Here is a 12,111-nt window from a genome sequence, read left to right on the forward strand (position 1 = left end):
TAAAAGTGAACTACTCCTTTAATGTGATGAGTAAACACATTTTGTCTATTTGCATCACTTTTTGTTGTAAATTAAGTTGACAACATTAGTAATTAGATAAAATAATTTGATTAGAGATATGTAATTGAGATAAATCACTATTTTCAATTATTTTATTATTTATTTATTCCCAAGGGTGTGAGTAAATTATCAGCAAAAAAAAAAAACTTATCATGTGTGCTTTGACACTGACTCCCTCGAATGCTATCCGAGTATGCATTCATATTACAATACATTGTGGGTAGAAAAAGAATGTATCATCCTTACCACCATTATGTCATTATTATTTACATAGACGTCAGCACAGACTTGGCCTTGCCAGCATGACCAACTGTTCAGACAGCCAACTGTTGTTCAGCTCTTGTAGTGTGCATGCACTGTGGGAAAGAAATGTTACGCCAACAGGACCTAGCTGGCATCGTGCCTGTTTCCGTGTTTACAACAACAAGCAACAAACTGATTCTAGGGTTTGATCTTAACCAGTTTTTGGTATTTGTGAAGATGACTCTCTGTCTTTTATATGTGTCCAAGGGCTACCAACAGACTACAAGAATTCAGTCATTTGTGAATGTGATCATTTAAAATTTTGAATCCACCTCTGTATATTTTCTTTCCCTATTTTTTCAGATTCACCTTGAAGGAAAAGAATAATAAGTACTAAAATACGTTTTGCAGAGCGCAGCAGTATATAGTTAGTTGTTTGCATAATGCAAAAATTAACACATTAACAGGCCGCTCTAATTTGTTTATGATATGTTTATGGGTAAACAACAGAAATACCATAAATGCTTTCTGTATGTGGTTCATGTCTATAGCTGATGCCATGCCCAGTCTTTCGTTTATGGATTAGAGCAAAACAAATAAACTACCCACAGTCCACTCTTCCCCTATCGATTACTCAATCATGCCTCACTTCCCTCATTAGAGCTTCCTTTTACCTCTCAGTCAATCCATTTGCCTTCTCAAGGGTGTGTGTCACATTTCTTAAATGCATTTTCCTAGCAAGCTTTTTTTGCATCTCTTACTTTATTTTCTTTCTCATGAAAATGGCGTGTGACCAACAATGGCAGACGTGAGGAGTGTCAGAAATCTCCCTTGCCATTTAAGTGAAATTATTGAACTTGAATATACAAGCTTGATAAAAATGATCATTTTAGAAGAAAATTTCAAATGGCACTTAGAGGCTTTTGAATCTGAACAATTCATATATACACTAAAATAACATTAAATTCTAAAATAGCACTAAATCTATTTTAAATAACATCTAATTCTAAAATAGCACTCAATTCAGTTAGCCAAGCTGCTCTTTATTCAATGAATGTGAATGGTGAGCACATTTAATATATGGGGAAGAAGCAGCTGTCTGTTCAGCACAATAAATAAATGAAAGGCAATAACATTTGCCAAAGTCTCTCATTTGACCTTTATAATCTAGATTTTCCCAGTTATTATTGATTTACGGGTTACAACCCGACAGTGCGAAAAAAATAGAGTATATTGGTTTGTAGGGAACACCCCTTGATACACTCAACATCTCCTCCCTCATTGATCTCGTTTTACAGCAAATCTGCCTTTTGTTACATGGCCACAACCCCTAACAGACATCTACATAAATAACACCCCTACATCTTTGAAACCACACCCAAACATATATCACTCTCTTCCATGAAACTGAAGCGCCTCCTACAAATCTGCTGTCTTAACGTCGCCAAATATGAAATCCAGTGACGCCGTCAGCACATATGGCACACAAAGAACATGCACATGAAACATTTGCCCAGATTCATCTCTTGTATATGGGACACAATCCATCAGTTTTATCCAAGCTAATGCTGGTAATTAACGACAGGACAAAAAGGCCACCACATGTGCCATTTGGAGGTGATACAGTATAATCCTTTGCACCATAAACACAGCTGGTGATGCTGTTTTATGAGCAAGTCACATGCACCGGAATCTTAATACCCTAAAAGGATACAACAAAGAACAGAGACAGATTTCGACATTTTACTCTATATATTATGTATTGATAATTTGATACACCAGATATGTGTAATTTATGTGATTTAATATGCTGATTGCAATCCACACAGTCTGCACATTAGTGTTGCTCAGTATACAGATACTGTAATATTCCAGTTCATGGGATAGTTCACTTTGAAATTAAAAAAATTAAACTACATCTAAACAAGATGTAGGTGTCTTTGTTTCCACAGTATTTTCAATTTTGATATTTTTAGGTCAAACCGTTATTGTATATCATATAATGGAGGTCTATGATCACCACCTCAAAGAGCATGCGCAGAGAAGTGATGATTTAATGACTCGTAAATGTAAGTACGCACTGATGGCCTAAGACACGAAACGAGCGGTTTGTGTGATAAAACGAACAGTATTTATATCGTTTTTACCTCTTGTAATCACAGTCACGTCCATTATACTCTGAGGGAGCGGGCGCTTATTTCACTGTGAAGATCTAAACATATTTAGATATACAGGAAATCGCAATGGAAGACGATTTCGATATTTAGATCGTCACAGTGAAAGGTAAAACTTCCAAAATCTCTGTGTAAACAATGAGTGACGTACACGCATGAGAGATCACTTCCGCTCGCCGGCGGCCCTCACCCTCATATCACTTGGACCTGGCTGTGGTTACAAGAGGTAAAAACGATATAAATACTGTTTGTTTTCTCACACAAACCACTCGTTTCGTGTCTTAGGCCATCAATGTGTACTTACATTTACGAGTCATTAAATCATGTTTAATTTGGACCTCTCTGAGCATGCTCTTTGAGGTGGTGACCATAGACTTCCATTATATGGCTGACAGACAAGAACAGTTTGACCTAAAAATATCAAAATTGAAAATACTGCGGAAACAAAGACACCTACATCTTGGATCCCCTTGAGGTATACATACCAAAACATACCAAAAACGATTGCTAAAATGCATTGTAAACGCTGCATGAAAGTGAATATTATTTACAGTAATATTTTATAATAATAACTATGTAAAGTGTACAGAACAGCCACAGCAATTTAAGAAAACGAACAAGCATCCAGGTATATTAATAAATGCACTGCACACAATCTATTGGTTTTCTGCATCTGCGACAGCTCACTAAATATGTAAATATAATCAGCAGGGACCACTAACTAGGAACTTTTGGCAACTTTCATTATAGATAAGTCAAATCCGTTTTCAGTTTGTACTATCAGGAATATTTCCCAAACAGGCAAGCAACTCCCATGGTGAAGGCTCTGACTGCAGCTCGGGCGGATTTCCATGCAAGGACGACTTCATCAGCGATGAATGAATTCGGCTTTTCAATCAGGCCTTTGACAAGCTACTGTACTTGACGGTTCATTCGGTTGACGCGCACCTGCCAACAAGATGGGATTAGGACAGAAACAGGAAGTTACGAGTGGAGAGAGAGAATATATGGGGGAACGAAGAGAAGCGGTTGAAAAGGAAGAGAGCGCTCCGCTAATAAAGAAGAGTGGATGTGCATTGCGGTATGTGTGCTGAATTCTTGAGTCCTAAAAGTCAGGTATTTGCTTTGCCGCAGGCACGCATATACTCCACGTTGGCGAACTCTCGATGCTCCTAGTTACACCAGGACTGTTGATTGCAGAAGTCTGCCGGTAGTTAAATTAAGCTAATTAGTGCATTCGTGACATGTGTGAGATTTTTTCCCATGCTTGAAAACAATCCCACAAGGTCCTTCCCTTCCATCACATACTGAGGCTGCAATGATAATTAGAGGTTGCAGAGACATTCAGTACAAGGGGGACAAACAGCGTCCCTCTATTCCACAGTGGTTTATCTCCACGCTGCGCTGTTTACCAAGGCAAAATACCCTGTAAGTAAATAAGCTGGAACGGTGCCTATACATTGTTCATTAGCATGAAATATAGCTTGGCTGCAGACAGCGCAAAGGATACATGATGCCTAACACCTTTAAAGTAAGTGCTGATTCACACTTTTGATATGCAACTGGATCGTTTATCAAAATAAATTAGCGTGCTGGGGAATATTTCATAAAACCTTTAACTAAAGCTTCAATAAGCTCATTAAAGTCAAAATAACACTATGCCCTGGTGTGCTATCCATTTAAAACAGTCAATCGGTGTTATTGCTCTTATCCTGAGTCATAGAGCTGCAAGGCCTCCATCAATTTAGCATGTCTTTATATGCCTGTAAGGCCCTTAGGAGAATGATATTCCATGCAAGGAATGACTTAATTTGGCCCAGATGAAAGGTTGAATTAACCTTTCATATGTTCTAATCAAAGGTTCAATGTTTGGACAAAGCAATGCAGTTTCTCATTTTGTGAACAGTGGAATTGCAGGCTCTGGGTGATTTCCATTTCAAAGAGCTAAAACTGTTGCTGCAATTACAACACTTCACTCCTAGAGAGATGAAACTATAACACAATTCAGAAGCACTATGTATCAGGATTGCTGTGAATTCCCACATCGATGCTAGCTCTGAAAAACAACAGCGATGGCGTGCAGTCAAGTCAAGTCGAGTCAAGTATATTTATATAGCGCTTTTCACAATACAGATTGCATCAAAGAAGCTACACAGTATCAATTAAAACATAATAACAATGTTCGTTTCTTAGTGGAAACATCCACGTTTCGTAAAGCTGTTCAATTAATCAATGATTGGTTAATTAATTTGAATATTCCCAACTGTGCAAGCCAAAGGCAACAGTGGCTAGGAACCGAAAAACTCCATCAAGTGACCTAATGGTGTCCGAAACTCCATCAGGTGGCCCAATGGAGAAAAAAAAAAACCTTGGGAGAACCCAGGCTCAGCCAGGGGCCAGTTCTCCTCTGGCGTTTATGAACTAGAGGCCAGATTTACAATAACTGTAAGGTAAAAATGTATATGAATGTCTCTAAACAACGCATTCTCATTCTAGGGCGTCATCTAACTGACGCTTTTGACCATGCGTCTAAATCCGACGCACATAGCAACCTTTAGTGTCAGTTAGATGACGCGGGTAGGTTTAGGTCTGGGGTAGTGTTAGGGTTAGACCACTAGGAGGCGCGTCTCACATCGACGCTAAAGGGTGCTATGTGCGCCGGATGTTGACGCATGGTCAAAAGCGTCAGTTAGATGACGTCTTGGGATGAGAACAGGCTGCTCTAAACAGACTTTAAAGGTCCCATATTATGCCCCTTTTTACAAGATGTAAAATAAGTCTCTGATGTCCCCAGAATGTGTATGTGAAGTTTCAGCTCAAAATACCCAACAGATAATTTTTACAGAACGTTTACATTGTAATTTTTTGGGGCTCAGAAAAACACGCTGTTTTAGTGTGTGCCCTTTAAATGCAAATAAGCTGCTGCTTGCCAGCACAGGGGGCGGAGCTTCATGAGCTCGCGATCAGTCTCTCAGGACAATTTCATCTCACAGAATGATGATAATATCAGAAACTCAGTAACGGTGTTGATGTCGAGTCGGACAATAATGCCTACAGAGTCAGAGTGCTGTATAGAGATGGAACAGGTATAGTTTAGTAGTTTCGGACCAGGTCCGAATGATGATCAAACATATACTGATGAGTTTAATAAAATTTATTGTACATCACACAAAAGATGAAGTGTCAGTTTTACTTCAAAAAATCATCGTAAAAGCTGAGTAAACACAGTAAGTTATAGGAAGTTGAGGTAGTTAAGGGAGCATTCCTGTGGGCAGGGCAAGAAGGAAGTAGAGGGATGTAGTCCAAATGGGCCATTCGATGTAGGCTACTTCTGTTAAATAAAATATCTCGTTTGGCATTGAACTTTGAGCTTTATAATTTTACAGATATTATTTATACTCTAACAACAACAACAACATTACACACTAACTAAAGTTTGAAACATCGAAGAACGGGACCTTTAAACATGAACCTGTGATAAACGCTGATGGGGACAATTTAATTTTTCTCTCTTCCCGACACAGACGAAATGAATTTTAGAGCTCATGCAACATAATGAAGAGCAAAAGTAACACATTAGATCTGCAATAAACGCTTTATCTGTGCACGTATCATTCTCAGGCTGCCACAAAGAATGATTGGAAATGTAGTGTAGTCAAACACATCTGTCTTCTCATAAATCAGCTAAATAAATAGTATTTTCTGGCAAGCATTATTGCTAATCTTAATTAACACTACATGAAAAAAACTGCGAACAAATGCATCACAACTTCTGATTAAAAACTATTTATTTCTGCCAAGTTTCCTACTGATAATTACAAATTGATGGTGGCGTTCATGTGCACTTGACTCGTAAACACAATCATTCCCGCATGATTTGAACACAGCAGTAACCATTTCTGATTAAAATCTAATAAACAACAATTTTCAGCTTTTCAAGTAAATCATTTTCCTCTGAAGTGACGTAAAGTACATCAAGTTTAAGGTCAAATCGCCTTATCTAAGGCTAATATTAATGCCAATCTGCAAACGGTTGTTAATTACCACAGAAACCTCTCTCAACTCATATGTCAGTATGCAAAAAAAGCAGCAATTGGTGTAAGGCATTGTGGGATAAATGTAAAAACATACACAGTTTAGAAAGTAAAGCCTCGCAAAGTTTTAACATTTTAAAATCCAGCATTTTAACTCATGTCATGATTAAAATAATACTCAGTGACGCCAGAAATGCACTTGTTTACATCAAAATCCACATTCAGGAATTGTGTCAGTTTAGCCAGAAGCTAATCCATTGCAAATAACACCCATTTCCGTTCTGAAGAAATAATATAAAGACTTTCCATTTAACCATGCACCCAGAATGTCTAGACTTCCATTAAGTGCTTTACTGTAAATGCAATTTTTTCTCAAAAAGAAATGCCTGTGCACTGTGGTAATCAATATAGGCAGTCAATGAAGCTGATCTTGCTTCAGCCATCAGTGAAAGCTTGAGGGATGAAGTCATGGATGCATTTTAATGATGGACGGCTGCATAAAAAATAAAAAATAAAAACTTTGCTCAGATGTGGACTGAGAAATTCTACATCCCAATACTAAAGAAATAACCATAGCAATTCTCCAAGGACACACACAAAAATACCTTTGCTAGATTACAGGAAAGCAAAGGTAGTCTGAGGTGGAGAAGCAGCTGGTGGAGGGAGAACTGCTGTTTTTGTGCCTGTGGCAAAGACTGCCGCATCATTTCCTGTTATCAGCTGATCCTCAGTGTGTATAGGCATTTCACTCACTCCATCTATAATTCACATGCTTTGAATCCCATATGAGGCCTGGACATAGTCGACCGACATGCACATAAACAAACAAAACCAGCCTACTATGTGCTCACACACCACAACAGAGGATACAGTAAGGCACTTTTTAAAGAACTTCAACATTTCAAATGAGATTCTCTTTGTACAGCTGGAATCACACTTGAACACACAAACCCATTTAAACAGGGTCGGGAACTAACAACCACTTATACACATATAAAATAATAATGCATTGTTCAGCAGGATAGCCTTATTTACAAACAAAAGACATCTATGATAATGAACTATGAAGTAATTGGTTTGAATCATAATTAAAGTAGTTCACTTTTGAAAAAACTTTTGCTGATAATTTACTCACCCCCATGTCATCCAAGATGTCCACGTCTTTCTTTCTTCAGTCAAAAAGAAATTAAGGTTTTTGATGAAAACATTCCAGGATTTTCTCCATATAATGGACTTCATTGGGAACCAAACGGTTCAAGGTCCAAATGAGAGTTTCGGTGCAGCTTCAAAGGGCTTTAAACGATTCCAGACGATGAATAAGGGTCTTATCTAGCGAAACGGTCGCTCATTTCAAAAATAAATAAAAAAGTTTAGGTTTTATAAGCACAAATGCTCGCCTTGCTCTGTTCTGTGATGAGCGTTCGTGGCTTCAAATGTGTTCATCAAAATGAACAAATCTTTTTTGGAGTCATGACTCGAAGGGTCCTAGATAAGACCCTTATTCATCGTCTGGTATCGTTTAAAGCCCTTTGAAGCTGCACTGAATCTCTCATTTGGACCTTGAACCGTTTGGTTCCCAATGAAGTCCATTATATGGAGAAAAATCCTGGAATGTTTTCATCAAAAACCTTAATTTGTTTTCGACTGAAGAAAGAAAGACGTGGACATCTTGGATGACATGGGGTTATCAGCAAAAGTGAACTACTCCTTTAACTTTAAAATAATCTCACAATTCACTTACTCATAAGATAATGAATTTGTAAAAAAAAAAAAAAAAAAAAAAAAAAAAAACTCAGAAATCAGCCTAAAACACATGAGTTATTGGCTTAAATCTTCCAACTCATTCACTAATCTTAACAGTGTGTAACTAATAACTCTTATGAGCTAATGAATTGGTCCAAAACTCACAAATCAGTCCCAAAAAAACCCAAACTCAATAGTTAACACTTTGAATCAGTCGACAACTCTAATGAGCAAATTAATTGGTTAAACAAATAAGTCTCAAACTCAGTTTCATAGAATCAGAATCAGTAAATTCCTTACAATTATCACACCCCAACAAAACCCTCACATCCACTCACCGTAAGCACGGAAGACGAGATAAACTTGTTTATGTCCTAATGGCCACAGGGCCTCAGCTGCTCCTGATGTGGATGATTCTCAGAATCCCAGATACTTCTCATTTATTCAACAATCAACCATCCAGTTAATGCTATCCTTCTGTACCCTCTCCTTCTCTCCATGGCAACAACTCTCACATCTACATGCTAATAACATCCTCCTATCTCCATAACAACTCTGACATATTGTGCCTTTCCCCTCCTGCTGCTAAGAATACACTCATTCGACCCATCAATAATGCTAAGATATTCTGTGTCCATGGTAACAACGTCATCCTCCCTTTTTTCATTCTGCCCTCATATACCCGTAAGGTACACACAGGCCTGTCCTATGTAAAGGTGATCCCCCTTGCTTTGATCGATACCCACTCCAACAGTGAAATGACACTCATGCATTTATAAGATGTGTGTGGAGTGTTTACAACCCACCAACCCTGAGGCAAACGCTGTGCCTACGAAACTTTAAGTGTAGCAAATGTCAGAGCCAGGGCATGTAGTGCAACCACTATGGGGGAAGAGTACAAAGACTCTCCTGGATGCTGTTCGGCAAAGTACTTGTCCATCGACTGAGCGTTCCGTTCCGTGATGTAGAAATTACAAAGTCAGTCTTAAAGGAACAGTTCAACCTTGAGGTGCCAGATAGGGACGGTTTCTTTCTTCCATGAAAAATAAATTAAAAAATATATATATATATATATATATATATATATATATATATATATGTTTTACAGAATGTTCGCACTGCTTTGGTGGTGGACAAGGGCATGGAATGACATAGAATGACATGTAAGCAGGACATTTGTTTTAAAATAGTACTCCGCATTCACCCAAACAGGAAAATTATTAAGATGCCATTTCAAACCTGTATGCCTAACTTTCCACTGTGGAAGATATATGAAAGAACACTGGGGTCCAAACAACACTGGACCCCTTTGACTTTCATTCTATTCTATTCTAGGGACAAAAAACAAAAACACCAAAGCAATTTTCAAAATATCCTATGTTGGATTCCACTGAAGAAGAGATAGAGTCATTCAGATTTTAATTGAAATGAGTATGAGTAAATAAATAAAGAATTTTCTGTAAAACTTTACAATAAGGTTCTGGTAGTAACATTAGTTAATGCTAAATATTAAAAATACAATGGTTCATTGTTATTTCATGTTAGCTCAGGGTAATTAAATCATGTTAACAAGTACAAATTTTGCTTTTAATAATGGATAAGTGACTGTTCAATATAAAATTAATGAACACTTTAGGGACCAATTCTCACTATCTAGTTTGCTTATTAGCATGCATATCGCTAGGATATCGGTTGTTTATTAGTACTTATAATGCATTATTGATACCTTATTCTGCATGACAATATTCAACATCCCTTAATCCTATCCAATACCTAAATTGAACTACCTTACAACCATTAAAAAGTAATTAGTTTGTTGAGTGATTAATTTGTTGAGGCTAAAGTCGTAGCTGATGGTAGTTATAGTGAGAATTTGACATTAAACTAAAGTGTGACCAAATTAATTATTTTGGTTAGTTGTAATTTAACAAGTGTTAACAAGTGGAACTTTATTATAAATTTAATAATACATTTTCATTTTGGGGTGAACTACTCCTTTAAGCTCATTTCACGCTACCTGCGATTTTATTGTAGCGTACGTGTCACTACACGATTATCGCTATCACCAGTCCCCATCCACTTTATTGTTTGGATTGAATCGAAAAAAAGCGTAAACATTCTGGATACATAAAAATAAATCAATAAACAAACTAATCACTTTTCGTGTTCCACAAAAGTAAGAAAATCTTGTGCGTCTGTAAATGATGGCGTGTAGCCTAGCCTACGTCACATATCCTACAAATTATTTATATTTGGATGAAGTGTCCCTTTAAATTTAAAATGAACGAAGATGTTGCGCTGCGAGCCACATCTCCCCTGGCAACAGAACATGTTTGGCAACATTGACTTTCAACAACAACAGCAAAAACAAGTTTAGTTAGTTACCTGGTTTGACGGTCTTAATTCGAATCGGCTCCCGAAAGTGGCGCATCACCGCGTGCGTGTCTCGGTTCGTCAGCCCACTGACAGGTGTCCCATTCACTTCCAATAACACATCCCCGTAGTACGGTAGTCTCCCGACGTGACACACCAGCACGTCCAAGTTCATCTGACCGAGGAACGGGAACTCCCCGAGCTCGGCGCCTCCAAGGATCTCCACAACATCACCGAACTCCCCAACGCTTCCCCACGACACGGCGCACTCCTGCACTTTAGTGGACCAGTGTTTCTTCCTCTTCAGCGTTTTAGACATTCTTTATCCTTTAAGTTTCACAGCAGTTCCACGTTAACAGGTTTTGAAGCCTTTTTTCCCGGTGTGTCGTTCACTTTACCCGGTGTGGGGATGACAGCGTGCGGATGTGAAACGCCATCCAGCCAGTGACAACTCCATATTAGTTCAAGACAACATTTGATCAAATCGTCAAAATGTCCTTTACGAATGCGCGAGGATACTATAGCTACATAATGGGAAATAATATCAAAAGTAAACAACAATCGATAGAAGAATGAAGTAAAACTGTTTACCTGTTAAGTTCACTCAGGTTTTGAAATGCACAGCTTTAAGCGCACTAGACTGAAACACTGATAAACGTGTCTGCCAGTACAGCGAAATAAAAACGCGTGTCTATAAAGGGAATTAGAGGCAAAATAGTGTCTCGCGGGTATAAAGAGCCAGCGAAGCGGCAGTCTTGAGAGATATTCGACCGAAGCTCAGGTTAGTCTTCGAAACGCGATTCCCAGTCAGTGAGTGTATGCGTCTGACGCTTCTTCATTCCTTGCTTGTGCCCGAACCGTCAGCTTAACACACATTACGAGCCGTTGATTAATAGCTTACTAGAGAAATAACCCGTCGAATGTGTGTTTATCGCCTCAAATGGTCGCTGCGATGCTGTCATACGCGGCGGTTGATCTCTCAGATCTCCAGTCACGGCGGCTACTGTTGCGCTCGCGCTCAGCTTCTATTTGTCAAATGAAGCGTGCGCGCGTGTGTGGATGTCCGTGTGTGTGCGCGCGCGCTCACAGCAAACAGCCAGTGCGGCCTGTGATGGCTCTCGAGTGGAGGTTTATGAAAACTGAGCTTTACTGATTTAGTTAATGAAGATCCAAATAAACAACGTATAAAACCAACTTTGTACTGTAAATTCTGATTGAAGGAGTCGCGTACTAAGTCGCTCTAAGAGAAATTTAAACGCTTACCTGTAACGGTTTTAAATGGCAAGATTCTCTACTTATCAGCCAGCCATATAAGCAATTGTTAGGCTAAAATTATCGCCTAATATTAATTATATATATATATATATATATATATATATATATATATATATATATATATATAGCCTATATATATATATATAGCCTATAAATATATATATGCAGTAATAGGCCAGGAACTGTTTTACAGTGATCACAGAGAGGGG

General features: G+C 38.2%; 1 protein-coding gene across 2 annotated transcripts in view; it reads right to left on the reverse strand.

Moving 5' to 3' along the window:
- The window catches only part of magi3b (membrane associated guanylate kinase, WW and PDZ domain containing 3b), a 117,253-nt gene extending 105,590 nt beyond the window's left edge, over positions 1-11,663 (reverse strand). For both annotated transcript variants that reach the window (XM_039693399.2, XM_039693398.2), the window contains exon 1: positions 10,640-11,663. In XM_039693399.2, the coding sequence (XP_039549333.2) occupies positions 10,640-10,946 (307 nt within the window). In that variant the 5' untranslated portion in view covers positions 10,947-11,663. The remainder of the gene's footprint in view (positions 1-10,639) is intronic.
- Between the last annotated feature and the right edge of the window lie 448 nt (positions 11,664-12,111).

Source organism: Pimephales promelas, chromosome 8 (assembly GCF_988280905.1).
Source record: "Pimephales promelas chromosome 8, fPimPro1.hap1.1, whole genome shotgun sequence".
Classification (NCBI taxonomy): domain Eukaryota; kingdom Metazoa; phylum Chordata; class Actinopteri; order Cypriniformes; family Leuciscidae; genus Pimephales; species Pimephales promelas.